The sequence below is a fragment of the Halichoeres trimaculatus genome, unplaced genomic scaffold, assembly GCF_033239565.1.
Source record: "Halichoeres trimaculatus isolate MK-OKI-2021-1 unplaced genomic scaffold, fHalTri1.1 fHalTri1_scaffold_8, whole genome shotgun sequence".
NCBI lineage: Eukaryota > Metazoa > Chordata > Actinopteri > Labriformes > Labridae > Halichoeres > Halichoeres trimaculatus.
In genome coordinates, this window is record NW_027437186.1 from 31,241,724 (window position 1) to 31,260,330 (window position 18,607).

An 18,607-nucleotide genomic window follows, 5' to 3' on the forward strand; every position below is an offset into this window, starting at 1 on the left:
AGCTTCTTTGTAATAACGCTACCATTAAATTTAGTGGTGATCGGGTTCATCAAACCGCGCATGCGCAGTGGATGTGTACCGCGGCCGGCGCAGGGGACAACGGTAAGCAGTGTTGACAATGTTTTATTCAAAGACGTGCTTCATTAGTTATCGGCTTTATTTATTGAACCCTTGTTGTGCATGTCCGAGCTACACGTAGAAGATTTGTACAATCGATGAATATTTGATTCAATGTCCTTAGAGTACTGACCGTTCGGTGCCATCTGCTACAGACTGCCAACGGTTGGTCGGGCCTCGATCTCGATAACAAATCCTGCACGAGGCTAATCTGGCAACAAAGCTAACGACATGCTAATACTGGTAGCTCCCTATTATATTTGTCTTACAGTATCGCTCGTTGTGTCGTGTTTTACCATAGTAGTGCATTGACAATGCGCGTTTTAATAATGGAGACAAGTGATAATTACCCTAAGTGTCCGTGGGTTGCTTTTACATTTAAAACTACCTAAATTCGATTGCTACTGAGACCTTAAATGCTCGCTAATTTAGCAGGCTGCACTAGCTTGTCACTAGAAGTGGCTAACGTTAGCAACACTGTCAGTCGTTGAACCTGTCGAGTCAGCAGTTCCTCTCCTCTGAAGCGCTGAAGAAAACAATATATGTAAATATTAAGATATCGTTCGCTTTATTGGCCTCATTCAAAGCACTGGGTAACTGCCTTCTTTTGAGTTACAGTCCGCAGAGTTAGACAAAAAGCAAGAAGCATTTGAAATATGACCGCAGCTGATACAGTTGGGTTTTAGGATACAGCTTAACCAATGTAAAAAAGGGTATCAGTCGCTTCAGTGTCTCTTCGGCGTTGTCTCACCAATGTTCAACGTCGTTATTAAGTTTTATGCTTTACCAGACCAAGTACTACCTTAAATACACACACCACCCTCTGTTAAAGCCATGACCCTGAAACTACGCTGCTTCATAGTCAAACGATTGTAATTCGCACTAGAGGTAAAAGGATACTTGTTTTGTTAATCATACGGCTGTACCTTCTCTCATTACAGCAATTAATAATGGTAATTAAAGTAATATGAATTTCAGTTTTTATGTATCTGCTTTACACTTTTGAAATATGTGTGACATTTTTTTTTTTTATTTCAGTGCCAAGCATCGGCCCTTTGAAGAGAGACTGCCCTTCACCTGAGTGAGCCATGGCCCAGTTTGGGGGACAAAAGAATCCGCCGTGGGCAACTCAATTTGCCACCACAGCGGTGTCCCAGCCAGGCCACTCGGGACAGTCTCTTGATCTCAACAGTCTGCATTGTGAGTAAAACTAATCAAAAGTTCAAGGCTGCGTCAGTCCCTTGTGTTGGCTGTACCATTTATCTGATATTCAATTGCTTTGTCTTTTGATTAAATTCTTCCTTTTTTATGTGTCTCAAAAAGTACCCCTGCCACCTTGTCATCTTTCCCTCCATATTCCACACTATGCGTACTATTTTCATACACGTCTTTTAATGTGTTTCCCTATTTTCTCTCTCTGCAGCTCTTGGTGTGCAGCAGCCATCCCTCCTGGGTGCATCTCCCTCTGTTTACTCTCAACAGTCAGCCTTGGCTGCAGTCTCTCTCAGCAACCAGACTGCTGCAAACTATCAGCTGTCTCAGCAAACTGCTGCCTTGCAGCAGCAGGCTGCAGCTGCTGCTGCTGCAGCATTACAGCAGGTACATGACAGAAGCGGTAGACTTAAGAATAATTAGAAATCTCTACTCCCTTCCACGCTCATATGAGTAACATCTGTCTCTCCCATTTTGTTGTAATGTATGTAGTCCCAGATCAATACAGCCCTCCAGCAGTATCAACAACAGCAACAGCAGCAGCAACAACAGCAACAGCAACAACAGCAGCAGCAGCAACCTCCCCAGCAACCCCCTCAACAGCAGCTGTACAATGTACCTCATCAGGTGAAGCACTGGCTCTTTTGCTTGTCATTCTGTATATGGTTAGCGCTTTCCTCCCTCTAACTCCTGAGTATGTACTGGTTTGTGTAAGAGTCTCTGAATCTTAAAATCATTAACATGGACATTGAGCTTTATTCTTATATTTCTCATGAGCTGAGTTTAATTGGTTAAAAAAAAATAACCTCAGACCAGTATATATTACTGTTCATTTGAATTCTTTTAGCTTTGGTGTTTTGGTAAAATATCACTCAGAGCTATTTTAATAAAGATGAACTATTTGTGATCCTTCATTTTCCCGCTCGTGTTATACTGATCTGTAAATTTAACTGTGTCTCTCAAGGGTGATTGTGTGAATGTTTTAAAAATATAAATCAATTGCATTTCTCAGTTGACAGTGTGTGCTTATGTAGTATAATCCAATCCTATTTCCACTAGAGGAAGTCATGACTTCACATACATCTGTTGGCTAAAAACAGCTGTAACCTTTTATCAAGTCAATAAATATTCACTGTATTCTGTTTCCTTGTGTCTCACAGCTTCCACAGCCTCAACAGGCCCTGATTTCTCAGGTAATGAGCAAAAACATTCATCCATCATTAATTTTGAGAACACAAATATTTTTTTGTCAAGTTGATCTAAGAGCAACTCACTGAACAAAGCCAAACAGAACATGTTCAAACACAGTCAGTTTGAACAGATACAGTATTGTTGTGTTGACTGAGACTGTTGTTTAGGTCATTGTGACCTTTTAGGAGATCACTGCAAATATTCATGTATTCACCACATTGGAAGAAGAAACCCACTCAGAAGGTCACAGCTTTATAGATCTTACTGTTTTCTCTCTGACCCTCAGCCTCCGGTTGCCTTGCCCACCAGCTTAAGCCTGTCCAACCCCCAGCAAACTGCTCAAATTACTGTATCCTACCCAACACCGCGATCAAGCCACCAACAGCAGACACAGCCCCAGAAGCAGCGAGTCTTCACTGGAGTCGTTAACAAGCTACATGACACATTTGGCTTTGTAGATGAAGATGTCTTCTTTCAGCTAAGGTGAATGAGAGTCACTGTCTGAGGCTATGGATTGGTTAAGTTACATAGTTAGTATGTTGTTAGGTTCTATGCCAGTGTCACCTGGTCTTCCTCTTTCTCACTCTCCAGGCCCACTTTTTGTAAACGTGAAACTGGTCTGACCGTACACTCATACATCTTTAGAGATGTCTTACTTAGATCTTCTGCCTTTCCAGTGCTGTGAAGGGGAAGACTCCCCAGGTGGGTGACAGGGTTCTGGTGGAGGCTGTGTACAACCCCAACATGCCCTTCAAGTGGAACGCTCAGCGCATCCAGACTTTACCTCAGCTTGCAAATCAGTCGGTGAGAACACTCAGCGGTTGCACTCAACTCATTAAAAACAGATTAACGTTCCACTTTAACAGGAACTGTTCATAAACTATTTGGAATTTGGGTAACATCATAAACAGAATGAGCATAATTTATATTTTGACTGTTGTGTTCTCAATCCCTCCCAGCATCAGCAGCAGCCTCAGCCTTTACCTCAAGCTTCCCCACAGCTGGGCAGCCTTTACAATGAGCCAGGGATGCAGCTGCGCTACTCTGACATGCACTCCGCTGCGGACAACAGACAAAATGTAACCCTCTAACTATTTCTCTTCTCAGTTTCTTTCATAGATGTTTCCTTTGTTTCCTGATTCATGGCAATCATCTATTCTTAACCACAGATTTGACTTGTTTTTCTTTGTAGTATGCCGTTGTTTCCATATGGACATAACCACTTTTTTTATAGTATTTTACCAACCTCCTGTCATTGAAAGGAACTTCAGTTTGCTCACAGAGAGACTGGTGTTAAACTTTTCATCTTTAAAACATTTAGTAATGTGCCTTTGTCACGAATCACATCTGTTTTATGTTTTTTTTTGGAATACAAACTAATGAAGCTAAAGCTGTTAAATTTATGTCATAGGTATTTCGGCTTGTTCTTTTTTTTATGAATACATCTCTTTGTAGTGCCTTAACAAGCAGAGAGGCACAGGTAAAATTATATATGGTAATAACAGGTTCAGACTGTTACAGTTTTCTCCATTTAAGCAGAAATTGAGCGCTTTACCAAGATTTTCATTTTCAGGCAGCAACTGACCAAGTTGTTAAGTTCATCTTTTTTGATGCACAGTCATTACTAAGCACTCAACCAGGGTGGTCTTTAAAAATAACATTTTTTTTCTGTTTATCTTTTCTTTAGAGCCAACCACAACCTCCTAACATAATGAAGACAGCTCCCACCATGTTGCAGTCACTACCTCCCCCAAACACATTCAGTGTTCCGGCCCAGGCTCCCCCTCCATCTCTCCTGCAGGCCCAGCTTTCTGCTGCGTCTCTGGCCCCTCTGCTCCAAAACCCCCCTCAGCCTCTGTTACCACAGCCTCCACCCAAAGGTAAAAGCCTTGATGAAATTAGAAAACCTAATTTTAGATATATGCTCAGATACTCTGATTGTATTTATTTTTGTATTTGCAAAGATGTCGTTGTTGAATGAACACGTTTTGTACACATGTACATTACTTCCTGTGTCTACAGATGTGTTTTCCGGGGGTCTACTTCAGCCTCCAGTAAGAATGATGCCTCAGCCGCAGCCAGTCAGACGAATTGAGCCTCCACCTCGTTTCCCCAGTCGTAATGATCGAGGCCCAGAGCTCATACTTAGGTCTAAAGAGGAGCGCAGGTGAGATGGTGGTAGAAGTCACCTGAGAACAGTTCAGATATATTTCTAAGTCTGCATGAAACATATGCGTGATTCATTTCTTGTTTTCATTTTGACTTCAGCCGGGACAGAGATCGTGAACGTAGGCGGTCACGAGAACGCTCACCAGCACGTAAACGTTCCAGAGAGCGTTCTCCCAGACGTGAACGGTCACCCCGGCGGCCTCGCAGGGTGGTTCCCCGCTATACTGTCCAGTTTTCTAAGTTTAGCTTGGATGGGTGAGCACAATCTTAAACACATCACCACAGTGTTCCTGTATGCTAACTAATTAGTGGTGAGTGTGTGTTATCACAGCATTAACTGTCTTCATTTGTTCTTTAGCTCCAGCTGTGACATGATGGAGCTGAGAAGGCGCTATCAGAGCCTCTACATTCCCAGCGACTTCTTTAACGCTGTCTTCACGTGGGTGGATGCCTTTCCAATGACGAGACCCTTCCAGTTTAGTAACGCCTGTAACTTCCACATCCTACACAAAGAAGTGGATCCTCTGGCTAAGAATACAGCAGTGCTAGACCCTCCTGATGCCAACCACACCTACAGTGCTAAGGTACTAATGTGACTAAATAATATAAAGCAAGTGTCATTTTCATCTCTTAAAAAGCCCCTTAATAAAAAGCTTTGAATAAAAAGAGAGTTCATGATTATTGAGAGGGTTTTAATGTCAATGTGGCCTTTTTGTGTTACAGGTGATGTTGCTGGCAAACCCCAGTATTGAGGAGCTTTATCACAAGTCCTGTGCTCTGGCAGAGGACCCCCAAGAAGTCAAAGACTCCTTCCAACATCCTGCTAGACTCATTAAGGTATAACACAAACTTTCTCATGTCTTTTTTGTGCTCGTTAGCTGACGATGATGCCATGATCCTATTCCATTGCTGAGTACACATAATGTGGAAAAGTCCTAACTGAGGTTGGCTGTCCTGTATGAAGCCTCAGAGATAGGATTATGTGGACATGCTGCTGACCTCTTTGTCTGTCTCTCTGTCCCTGTCCCTCCTTTTTGCCCCCTCCCGTACTCCACACCCATTATCCATATTGCCGCCCCCTCCATTCCATCTAACCTGGTCTACTCTTTTTGCCCATCTCTTCCTTCTCTAGTTTTTGGTGGGAATGAGAGGTAAAGATGAGGCCATGGCCATTGGTGGTCACTGGTCTCCCTCTCTTGACGGAGCCGACCCAGAGAAGGATCCCTCGGTCCTTATAAAGACAGCCGTACGCTGTTGCAAGGCTCTCACGGGCATAGACCTTAGTCTGTGCACTCAGTGGTAAGAGCTTTAATCTCATCAATTCTACATCTTCTAATAAACTGACTGTGTTTAAAGCTATTAACTCTGCTGGTACTAAAATCTTAGACCAAGTAACCAAAATATGCTGCTCACTACTTTGATACTAAATCCCATCCTGGATCTGTTGAGTGAGAATTTTTGTTTCCTTTTTGTAGTACTGGGACTTGTGTCATGATTTGCTACATATTATTTACTTTTGTTGTTAAATGTGTCCTGCTACCGTTTCTTTGGCCTTTTCTGTGTTGTCGTTTTGGCTCTCTCTTTCTGTCAAACTCTCTTAATGCCAACATGCATATTCCATTGTATAAAATCAAACGCATGGACTGTGGCTGGAAGCAGAAGCCTGGAGCAGAGGACATTACCAATACTTTGTTTCTATTCTTTTCATTTTTTTCTACTTATTCTGTTAAATATCTTACATATTTAACTGGCTTTTACTGTCCTGTCGATTCTGTCTCTTTTTGCACAACCCTAACGTAGTGCATTAAGTGTATCCTAGGTCAAGTGCAGAACACTCATCCACAATTGGCTGTAATGGGGATGAATTTGGGGGAGGGTCGGGGGGATATTTTATGTGATTGTCTGTCAACTTTTTCAAATGGCTGCCGTAACCTGTGACAACAGTTGGAGAGCTGCAGACTGGGTCCATTTGTCTTTGCTGTGTGTTGTGTGGGAGAAGGGTCACTGTAATGATGTTTAAGTCATACACTGACCTCTTGGGAGGGAGTAGTTGTAGAAGGCTCGCCCTAGCAAGGCTTGCCTTTTATACTGTGTCCTGACCAGAATGTTTCTTTCCAATGCACCTTCTTCCTTTGCGACAGGTATCGTTTTGCAGAGATTCGCTATCATCGGCCGGAGGAGACACACAAGGGGCGGACAGTCCCTGCTCATGTGGAGACAGTGGTTTTGTTTCTTCCGGATGTATGGCATTGTCTTCCTACCCGCTCAGAGTGGGAGGTGCTGTCACGGCGACTCCGGGAGCAGCTGGCTGAGAAGCTGTCGGCCGAGCGAAAGGAGGCGGATGGAGAACAGGCACTGAACCGCTAATCCCTCTCTTCTCATTTCCGCTTCTCACAGGAAGGCACAGGAATTACAAAAATCACAAAGTCCAGACACACATCAGACACAAAGCACACCTCACCACTCACGCAGACAGACGCCAACACAGGCAGATTATTCCACCAAACCTCACCTAGGCTTCTTCTGTTTACACCTCCACCTGTCCCCTTCTCCTTTCCTCCAACTCTTCATTCCTCCATCAGCACATTCACCTTCCCTCACATCCAGCAGACACATACAGTGGAAGCAGTGAGAATAGGTTGTGTTGTGTAGGTCCTGATCGTTTCTGATAAAGCAGCTTCCAGCTTCTCAAACACCTCGTAATTGGGTGACTGTTTGGGGGAAATAATTCTTTTTAATCCTGGCATTCTGTTGTGCATTATCATAATAAATTCTTGCTTAATCTGCTTTGAATTTGGGTGCTTGCAAATTGGTTTAACACCTTTCCTTTTTGCCAGAGGTGATTCAACTTAATGCTGGAATCTGTGGATTCAGTTGCGAGTAATTAATGTGTGTGTGTTGTAGAAATGTGTTTTCTCTTTAATTTTAAATCGATTTTATATCATCTTACTTCAAAAAGAAAACCTCCCCCTACTCCTGTTTCTTGTCTGTTCTTGTTGTTGGATTCTACTCTTTCATTTGGACTTTATGTAGAACTTGGTTTTTCCAGGGCAGTTGGTTGGACAGAAGGACAGATGGCTTCTATCTGACATAGGTGTATTAAAACCATAAATGGCAATACCCAATACCCCAGTCATAGTCCATGCTAGGGCCACCCACCCCACTCCGTTTGGAGGCCAGCCTCAGTTCTCCTGATGCATCCAACACTTTTGACACACCTCTCATTGATTTTTACCTTTTTTGTGTTCCACAGATTGATTGATTGGCTGCTGGGGGGCATTTCTGTTGGTTTTTATAAGAGCTAGAGAGCTTCCCTGTGTATGCTTCAGTAGCAGTGGACTTAAACACAGTCGAGAGCTCACTAGGACCAGACAAAGAAAGACAGATGTGACCTTGCCTCATGCACGGATCAACTTTTGAGCTCACGCGGGCTAAGATTTTTGTACTGACTGTTTTCTATCCCACCCCTTCTCCCTCTTTCTCTCTGCCTGTCTCTTTCAAAATGATTTCCTGTTAAGGAGGAAGAGGAGAAGGATGATGATGAATCGAAGGACGTCAGCACTCCCACTCACTGGGCTAAACTTGACCCGAAATCAATGAAGGTAAAAGAATGGAGAGGGCCTCATCAGCGATAGATATGAGGAATGACAAATCGGTTATCTTTGGACCCAATTTTAAAAAAAACTATTCAAAAATAATATCGATCTCTTATCCAACATCTCGGTTTGCCTCCTCATAGGTAAATGACTTGCGCAAAGAGCTGGATTGTCGCTCTTTAAGCTCAAAGGGGTTAAAGTCGCAGCTGATTGCTCGCCTTACCAAGCAGCTGAAGGTCGAGGAGCAGGTGGAGGAGTCCAAGGAGCCGGAGAAGCCAGAGACCAAAGTTGCTGAAGAGGAGGAACCATCCCGAGCAGAAGACGACCGAGAGGTAAAGAGATTTCATACCTTCAGAGTACTCAGTTATTGAAGTTCAGTTTTATTTGTGATCCTTTTGAAAAATGCTTTAATAGTTGAGAGGTTAGGAAGCCAGACACAAGATTTTTCTTTACTTTTACCAACTTGTGTGTTCTTTGTTAGGAAGAGGAAAGGAAAAGGCAAGAGGAGCTTGAGCGCCAGCGGAGGGAGAGACGTTACATCCTCCCTGATGAGCCCACCATCCTTGTTCACCCCAACTGGGCGGCCAAAAACGGCAAATTTGACTGCAGTGTAATGTCCTTGAGTGTGCTGTTGGACTATAGACTGGAGGACAACAAGGAGCATTCATTTGAGGTGAGATTTGGATGTTGCCGTGGAGGAAATGACAAAATCTGCAATGCAACACAGCATTGTTGAAAAGCTGACTGAATCTTTTAACACACTGCTCTCCTTCTCTGTACAGGTGTCTTTATTTGCTGAGCTGTTTAATGAGATGCTCCAGAGAGACTTTGGCTACCGCATATACAAAGCGCTTGCTGCTTATCCTTCCAAAGATGAAAAGAAGGAGAAAGAGAAGAAAGCCAAAAAGGAGGCAGAGAAGAAGGAGGCTGAAAAGCGAGAAGTAAAGAAAGAAAAAGAAGACGAGAACGAAGAGCCAGCTGTGAAGAAGACCAAAGAGGACGAGGACGAGAGGAGAAAGGTGAGCGTCTCAGACCCATGTGAACTCTGGAATCGGTCGTTCATTCAAAGCAATTGTGTTAGATTTTAGTTTTCTTCTCCCCAGATTGACGAAAAGACTTTAAAAAAGGAGTTATCTCGAGACGAAGAGGAGAACGAAGACGAAGGCAGCACAGCAAACGCTGAAGAATACGACCCGATGGAGGCAGAAGATGCAGAGGATGACGATGATGATGGTACTGACCTTTCGCTCTTTTTCTCAACCCTCACACACTCCCACAAAATGATTCGGTCAGTGATGAGAAATCATGCACCACGCTGAATCTGTGATGGAAAACATGCCCACTGTTTTTGAGGCCTTGTCTTTACTGTTGTTTCATCTTTTTCAACATTTTCAGACAAAGATGATGAAGACTCCAACGGCCGAGACAGAAAAGATCGAAAAGATGATCGCAAGTCGTCCAAAGAGAGGTCCTCTAAAGACAAGGTTGGCTGTTTTTTAAAAGAAAAATATGTTCTTTGGGCAGTGATATATTGTAAACACTCTCTTGATGATAATTTTGTTTTCATTGATGGCTTAGGAAAAAAAGCAGATGGTCACACACAACAGGGAGCTGCTGATGGCGTTTGTTTACTTCGACCAGAGTCACTGTGGCTATCTGCTGGAGAGAGACCTAGAGGAGATCCTGTACACGCTGGGACTCCACCTCTCTCGTGCTCAGGTGAAAGAACATATCTTCTGTTATGTCTGTGATTGGTCTGTGGGGCTGATGCTCAGTAAGATGAAGTGGCATGTCAACTAAATGTCCCATATTTACTGTTCCAGATAAAGAAGCTGATGAATAAACCAGTGATCAGAGAGTCTTGTTACTACCGTAAACTGACGGATCGGGGGAAAGACGACCCAGTTCCGACCTTTAATGAAGCCCTGATAGAAAACCTCACAGGTGAGCTCAGATGAATGTGAAGTTTTAGAAGTTTGAATAATGTTTTGTAAACCATAGTGCAACTGAAGGAAGTCATTTGTTTTATATCTGCTGACCAAACTCTTGACTTTGTTGACGTTTTCCCTTTTTCTGTCAGGTAACCGTGCACTACTTCCAGTCCTAACATCTCGTGCTCAGGTAGAGTCCAGTGAGTCCAGTAATCTGATGGTGTATAACGGAGCCTTGGTCGACATCGGCAGCATGCTGCAGAAACTAGAGAAGAGTGAAAAAGCGCGAGAGGACATAGAACAGAAGCTCATGGTGCAGGATGCCAAAATGGGTACGACTTCATTCTTACTTTAAATAGATTTGATAACGTCATGACTGCAAGCTACACTCTGTGTCAGAAGTCCACCTGGACAATGATCTGGCTCAATTTGAGCTTTGCTAAAAAAAATCAGTCGCAGTTCATTCAGAAACCTTTCTCCTAGGGTTTCTGCTGAAACATGGGCTGGAACAGTGCAAATCAAACTTTTGACTTTTCTGGTTGATTCTATTAAACATCACTAGATTTAAAAACTGTCATTATAGATCTGTTCGACATGCAAAAGAGTAGCTTTCTCCTTTACCAGTGACTCTTCTTTAATCTGTTCTTGTCTTGTTCTTTACTCCAGAGGAAGATGCAAAGGTTAAAGCACAGTTAGAACAAGCCAACAAATCCTTGTCCAGGGAGCTTGAGGAGGTGAAAAGCAGTCTGAGCCAAACTGAGGAGACCCTGAAGGCTGTGGAGGACCAGAAGACGACCTACCATGACCACCTGAGCAGAACATCCAGCACCTTGATGTCCACGGTCAAAGGGCTGATGGCCTTGTTAAAGAAGGTAAAATATTTTTAAAGTGCACATTAATCCTGGATTTTTTTTTTTTTTCCCTCCCGATTATAGAGACAAGATCACAAAGCATTGCGATTCACCTTGTACTTCAACTGTCAAATACGAACAATTCTGATTTTTGCCAAGTTAATAAAAAAAACAACTGGCAGCCATGACTTTTAAGACCCTGATGTTCAGAGGTTGATGAAATCTTGAGAAGCTTTTGGCCTGAGAACTCGGCAGCACAGTGACATCTAGTGGCGTAAAATACTCATAACAGTCTTGAAGAGGAGAGCAGAAGCTCTAAATCTACAGTTATGAACAATTTGGTCTCAAAAGTGAGCAGTGGAAGTAATTTTCACTTCTGATACACTTATTTGCAAACTGCTGCATCACATGTTGACGTTCCAGTGATATTAACATGATGACATATTTCTCTATAACAGGTGGAAACACTCCAATAGCCATGATTATGTCTGTCTTCTTAAAGTGTGCTTTGTTTCTTGTTTTTCTTTCTTCAGGAACAGGAAGTAGACGAGTCTGGTGAAGAGAACTGTGGGGAGGAAATTCATACTTCTCAAACTAACGGCGCAGATGAATGAGTGACACATATATTATAAATGAAGCTAATCCATAACAGTGATTATCTTAAATTGTAAATATTCACTAAAAGTGTAATTTGCCTTTGTTTTATTTGGACCTGTTGTTTCTTAGGTACATGTTTAAATTAAAAATCAGTTAGTTCCTATGTGTTAATTTGACTTCAGTCTCTGTGTATGATAATTTCTTTTTTCACTTTGAGGAATTCCTTTTCTTAGATAGGATAGCTTAAACTATGGCAGAGCTTTGAGATGCTTCCTTTCATAGTTTGGAGTGAGTTTTGTTCTGTTGCTTACTTGTTTTTGCCGTTTTAGCTCGGCTGTGGCCAATTAAATGCCTCAATGTAGATCTAAAGCCAGTATTTTTGAGTTTAACTTTGTTGTTTGAGATTTTAGTTTTCTAATGAGCAATAATAATGCTATTTATGTGCAAGAGAATGCATTAAAAACTATATTTAAAAGAAACTAATTTTGGATTGAAAGGGTTGTCAGGGGCTTGATGTTCAGAGATAATTCCCTGTAAGTTGTGCTGATCTGCAGTTAAAACAGCAGGTTGGTTATGTTAATAAACACATTGAGTTTCTAATTTTGTTTTTGCTGATTTATCTCGCTGTATTTTGTTTTCTTTTTTAACTCATGGCTATGCATGGACCCTGCCACTCTAGGACCTTTCTCCGCTGTCCACATCTCCTGAGTGAATCCAGCGACTGCTGCAGCACCATTTACAGTTTCTACTGTAACAAGCAGCAGGAAAAAACACACATGAACCAAAAGATAAGCTCAATGAATGTGTGAACTGCAGAAGGAATCTGTGCTGCAAGAACACGAACATTTTGAAATCCATCTCTGGACTGTGTGCATTGGTTTGGGTTGTTTTAGACACGAGGCACAAATACATTTGAATGTGCTCTAAAGCAGGCGATTTTATTTTTCTATTGGAAATGTACTCAATGGATGTCTTGTGCAAGAGTAAAGTGGTCCATTTTAACACTATACAGAAGTGAGTGTTCTTTTTTCCACAACTGATCAAAACTGAGATTTCTCTTTTGCAATACCAACAAAAAAGGACTCCTCTTGGGTCAATACATGTTCCAGCTGACATTTTCAGATCTCAAAAGCTACAATACATATTCAGCTCTTCAAAACTGCTTGAAACTCAGTCATCATACACGTTTTAAACCAAGCAGTCTGAAAGCTTTTAAAGTTGTTTGCCTGAGAGCAAAACCATGAATGTGTTCAGCAAACTGAGGAAAACAAAGACAGTGCAGCATTCTTGACAGTTTGCTGCTTTAAAAACATTTGATAACTGATTTGTATCTCAGTATTCAAACTTGACATTTTAACCTTCAAGATCTCTGTCGTGGTTTTTAGAAATGATTGATGAGTCAGCAATGAACCTTTGACATGAGACCTCCGATGGTTGCAAAGGCCTTTTTTTTTTTTTTTACAGCCAATGCTTTAAGCCACTGAGGCACTACACCTGGATAATAACTGATGAGCTGTTGCTCCTTTTGATGAATGAAACTCCAGGTCTTGTTTGCTTTTCCATTGATCATACTATTTATTTTACATAACAAACATCCAACTCGTCTTGGGGTCAAAACTGTTTAACTTTCTGGGGTGAAACACCTACCTACACCAACAAGGTTCTAACCTTATCAAGAATTTAACACTTGATTACCTCAATTACGAACAATAAAAATGTAAAAACCCCATTTATTAATCCGCTCCTATCATAGGCTTATTGTAAAAGTAAACAAACTTGTGACAAGGGATGGGTACCAAATTAGGTACTATCATAGGTACTGACTAGGGATGTTCAAAACCACTTTTTATGCAGACCAATACCAGTAAGAATACTCCTCTTGAGTACTCACCGATACCGAGTACTGATACTACTGGCACTTTTGATACATAAAATTTCAATTAACAGTGACAGATCATTTTGATCAAAGACAGCACAGTCACTTTGCCATAAGTCCAAATAAATCACAATCAACTCTCTCTGAGTTTAGTGCTTTTTTGATCATATTAAAAACAATATATTCTAAAAGTGCACAATAAAACTAACAACTGTCAGAGTTAAAGTATTTTTTAAAGTAAACTAAAGTGCAATATAAAAAAGTTTAACTGTTAACTCTTCCTGGTTCATTCATAATGTCTGAAAAGGACCTGGCGCACGTTTGCATTGGTATTAAACCGCAGCAATTAGCAGCATCTAGTGGCGAGGAGGACTAGCTCGACGTAAGATTTTTTTGCCTAGAGTATCTGCTGCTAGTATCTGCAGCCTTCTCGGGTACCGATACCTTGAAAAAAAGGCTGGTATCGGCCCAATACCGATACCTGGTATCGGTACTTGCCCATCCCTAGTACCAACCAAATTCTGTCAAAAGTACCAGGTACTGATTCACATAAAATTAAAAGGTACCATGTTAAGGTACCTAAATGCGTCCTTGTGACTGTGAGGGAGTGGAAGAGTAGGCGGTTTTCCATGCTGGACATGAACACAGCACTGCAAGGTTATACATTGAAGAATAAATATGTTAAATTTAAATATACATATATAAATTTTATCATTAAACAAATAGGAGTCAGGCATGGGTACCGCATCGTTTCAAATGTGAAAGGTACCCATCCCTACTTGTGACGCTGGGTTGATTTTCTATTAAAAAATCTGTGCATCTTTCTGAAGGTGTTGAAAAAATCATAATAAGATAACGGCACAAATTGCAAACACAACAATTCTGTGACCATAAATCAGAGCGTTGAACTAACTCTATAAAGGACTTTCATCCATCATTTATCTGGAAAGTATTCCCATGGTCTGTTTGGTTTCAGATTATGATTAATGCAGCAGATTGTCTGTGAGTTTGTCTGAGGGGCAGGGAGGTTTCTGCTTCGTGTTTACCTTTGAAGCTATGGTTTCCTGATGCGTCTCTTTTAAGTCTTTGAGCTGCAGGACGCCGCTGACCTCCTGTTGATGTAACTCTTGGTTTGTTTCCTCTCCCGCCACTCCCTCAGACTTTCCTTCACTTTTCGTCCTTTCACATGTTTAGACCTTATTATTAATCTTTCATGTAATTAAAGTGAATGTGCAACACAGTTTTCAGGTATGTGTATGCTATTTGATAGTGTTTTAGATCTTAAGCGTAATCTCATTTCACACTCGTTAAACTCTTGCATGTCTGAATTTATTTTAATACTATTCTTATCTGGGGGCCTTTGTGTCCCCTTGAGGGTTGTTAACCTTTACCCCCACAATTATAAATATGTTAAGCAGATAAGACTTCTGCTTTCCAACATAGATGACCTCGTTCAGCAGGAAACCCTCCTGTCTGCCTCCAGCGGCTCGTCTATGTCACTTCCTAGAGAACAATGTCAGCGTGTCACCCGGTACTCTGGTTGTGTAGCTGCTTTTGTCTTGGTGTCGAGCTGTGAACGCTCGTCAAACAAACCTCATTTGTCCCCCAAGGAACCACACATTCCTTCCTCCACCATCCACCTCCTGCAGCAGCTGTGTGAAGGAGAGTGTGTGTGAATATTTGGAGGTGCATGCATATGTGTAAGCATGCACATGTGACATCTGAAATTAGACCCCACCGCAGAGAGCAGGGCAGGTAACCCCACTCTCAGACTGCAACAGAAGGCTTTTGTGGCCACTTCCCCGCCCCTCCTATTTAAACCCTGGGTATCAAAGAGCTGTTGCCCTCACAGGCCGCTCTGCTGACAATCAGCCTGTTTCAATGCAGAGACGCAGTTTTCCGGGGAGGGGGCAGACGGGGTCAGAAAAAGGGAGTTTGGTTTGGTAACTGATCACGTTTCCATTTTCACTCCCTCTGCTGATCCTCGCTTTTCATGTAAATCAGTCCTCGGAAGTCTTTGGGTGCGGTTACTGAGCATGTGCAGATGTATTATGATGTTACACAGCTCTCATTGTTTACCTAACTAATTCTAACTTCTCCTTCACACTTGTAGACTTGTTTTAAATCCCCCCCTCTCCTTGTCGACACTTTGGCAAATCACTCTTTTCCATTTACACCCTTGATTCTCTGTGCATGTCAAAAGTTCACAGTCGTCGTTATCATGACAAAAGCAGCTGCCCCGGCTTCACACACAGACTATAAAGCCCCAGCGGGTCAGCTTTTCAAAACCTGTCAGGAGTCAGTGTTTGTTAGCTCCCTCTGCATTGTTTCTGGACAATTCTGCGTCTGATGGTGACATGATAAGACACAAATGCAGGTCTCAGTTGAATGTAGTTAAACAGAATTACTTCTCATGAATCTGTTTGGTTTTGACTTCAACAGACACATCTTAACCTGGAGAATCAGACAAATCTGTCTAACATGATTTTTTTATAGATTTACATTTTAGTCCAAGATTTTCAGTTTACAGTTCTACAGTTTCATTTAGCAGATGCTTTTTATAACACAAGCAAGAATTTAGACAGAAGGGAAACCTAGTTAGTGCAAAAACAGTGTTTACTGTGTTGCGTTTTTCTTCTTCGTTGGATTTATTAGTGGGGTAAACTGTCGCGCTGCTACAGCGTCATGCTATTATTTTACAGCTGTGGCATCCAGCTTACACGCCCCCTACCACGAGAGGGCACCGTTTTGCTGAGGAAACGCAAACAGGATCAGGCTTTACTGTACCAAACCGTGCCAAACTGTACTGAACCGAACCGGACTGCTTGGTGGAAATACAGCTTTAGACCCTCTGACTCATTCTAGCCCTGAGTGCAAAGGAGGAGAAGGGTCAGGTTAAAGCCGCGTTTTCAACAAGCAGTCCGGGTCAGTTCAGTACGGTTTGGCCCGGTTTGGTACAGTTAAGCCTGATCCACCGCTGTCGCATGGTTAGTGACAATGCTTTTGACCAATCAGCGGTCTGCAGTGTGTTGCTCCACCTTGGAGAGCTGATCGGTTTAGTCTGGCACCCATACGGAAGGGTCCCAAAAAAGTAGGCCGGCTCATCTCGGTCTTTGGGGATCTGTTTCAGGATAAGTCAGTGGAAACGCCAAAAAATGTGTCCCGTACCGAGACGAACCGAACCAAGACGAACCAAGACGAACCAAGACGAACCAAGACGAACGGAACCGAGACGAACCGAGACGAACCGAACTGAACCGAACCGAGACGAACCAAGACAAACCAAACCGGTCTGCTTGGCGGCTTAAGTTCCTGAACAGATGAGTTTTCAGACATGTCCTAAATGTAGAAAGGGACTCTGTGGATCGTATGGAGTTTGGTAATTCATTCCACCACTTTGGCACAACAGAGGAGAAGAGTCTGGCTAGAGATTTGGAGCTCGTCTTGGTTTTTGGGGATCTGTTCCTGGATAAGTCAGTGGAAACGCCTCAAAAGTCATGCCATACCGAGACGAACCGAGACAAACCGAGACGAACTGAGACGAACCAAGATGAACCGAACTGGTCTGCTTGGCGGTTTTAGTGTTTCCTGAACAGATGACTCTTCAGACATGTCTTAAAAGTAGAAAGGGATTCTGTGGATCATATAGAGTTAAGTAATTCATGCCATCATTTTGGCACAACAGAGAAGAGTCTGGCTAGAGATTTGGAGCCGCGCTGGGCTGGGAGAACCAGGCGTCTTTCACAAGCAGAGCGTAGTGGGCCAGAAGGAGTGTAGACCTGGATGAGGGACCCCAGGTAGGCAGGAGGTGTTCTTGTCACTGTTTTGTAAGCCAGAAGAAGAGCTTTGAATTCGATTTGAACTGCTATTGGAAGCCAGTGAAGAGAGATAAACAGCGGGGTGACGTGCTGTTTTAGGCTGGTTACAGACCAGGCGTGCTGCTGCATTCTGGGTAATCTGCAGAGGTCAAAACATGACAGCTACAAGACATTTCATTGGACGTTTTCATAATACCCTTTGCCCCACCAACACCCTATATCTCTACTATCTAAAAAGAAAAAAATTAACTGTGATAGAGATAGTCACTCAAACAACAAACAACCAACTTCTCTCACACGTCTGTCTGACATTTGCCAAACATCTTTCTGACCACCAGAGTCAAACAAACAAGTCAACCGCCCTCTTACGTGTTGTTTGATATTTTAAGTAATTGATACATGAGAGGCTGCATTGAGAAGGTCTGCAGTTTGCGTGGGCCCCTGCTGGAGCAGAGACTGTGAGAGGGGCCCCTGTCCTGTTCAGCCGGAGCTGCAGGAACCAGGCTTCCTCGGGAGCGGCACAGCAAAGTGGTGTAGTTGTTGAGGAAACGATCCCCCTCTAAAAGGCCTTTCCCTGGGAATACTGGGTTACAGTGTGAGAAAGTTGCACAGTTGTTTTTGACAGTCAGTCTCTCCATGGGAGCGCCTCGAGCACCGTCCTCAGACCACCACAGACTGTCCACTCCACTGCTGTAACACACTCACACAAGTTTGGATGAAAGACTGTGAGTTTAGGTCTTTTTAATTCAACTGTAACCAGTCACATCAGTTTGAAGCAAGTTTCACATTTCACCAGATAACAAATTACACAAAGCAAATAATTCAACTAAGCTTTTCATCTACACTTTGGTGGAAAAGGAGACACACTCTAATTGCCACTGCATGCTGCCCTAAAGGAAACTCTGTCACTCAATAAGATAATCATACAGCGGGAATCTGACACTGCCAGTAACAGCTCGCTATCTGGAATCTGGAAAGAAAAAAAAGAAAAAATCGTTTGTAAAACTTCAATGCTGGCTCTAAAAATATGCATGCAAACATAAGTTAAACAACCAACGGAGCAAGAATGAGAGCGTGTGTTTGTGAGGTGAACAGAGGAATTTCACTGACACCATCTGGTACACAACTTATGGTCAGAAATAAAGGCAATGAAGGATTTCAACTCAAGCTCTAGTGTAAATGACTAAATCAGGCAATTTGATGAAGATGGGGTGTCCCGATACAGATTTTTTGACTTCCGATTCGATTT

General features: G+C 42.5%; 1 protein-coding gene across 2 annotated transcripts; it reads left to right on the top strand.

Annotated features, from left to right (window-relative positions):
* Positions 1–32: 32 nt before the first annotated feature.
* On the top strand, positions 33–12,659 carry ccar1 (cell division cycle and apoptosis regulator 1). 2 transcript variants are annotated; one of them, XM_074675333.1, is made up of 26 exons: positions 33–102; positions 1,156–1,317; positions 1,541–1,716; positions 1,822–1,956; positions 2,490–2,522; positions 2,807–3,003; positions 3,198–3,324; positions 3,480–3,599; positions 4,208–4,400; positions 4,543–4,687; positions 4,789–4,944; positions 5,048–5,273; positions 5,413–5,526; positions 5,822–5,988; positions 6,831–7,041; positions 8,208–8,291; positions 8,429–8,617; positions 8,767–8,958; positions 9,068–9,304; positions 9,389–9,518; positions 9,681–9,769; positions 9,864–10,004; positions 10,109–10,229; positions 10,366–10,548; positions 10,883–11,088; positions 11,601–12,659. In XM_074675333.1, exons 2-26 carry the CDS (start codon positions 1,206–1,208, stop codon positions 11,679–11,681), a joined length of 3,765 nt encoding a protein of 1,254 aa, XP_074531434.1. In that variant the 5' UTR covers positions 33–102; positions 1,156–1,205; the 3' UTR covers positions 11,682–12,659. The 2 variants fall into 2 exon arrangements, with proteins under 2 accessions (XP_074531434.1, XP_074531435.1); XM_074675334.1 differs by lacking the exon at positions 3,480–3,599.
* Positions 12,660–18,607: the final 5,948 nt, after the last annotated feature.

Excerpts from the sequence above, each read along its gene's own strand:
- ccar1 (XM_074675333.1), top strand. The coding sequence starts at position 1,206 with ATGGCCCAGTTTGGGGGACAAAAGAATCCGCCGTGGGCAACTCAATTT. Across the intron at positions 1,957-2,489 it reads TGTACAATGTACCTCATCAG|CTTCCACAGCCTCAACAGGC; the intron begins GTGAAGCACTGG and ends TGTGTCTCACAG. Across the intron at positions 9,519-9,680 it reads AGAGGATGACGATGATGATG|ACAAAGATGATGAAGACTCC; the intron begins GTACTGACCTTT and ends CAACATTTTCAG.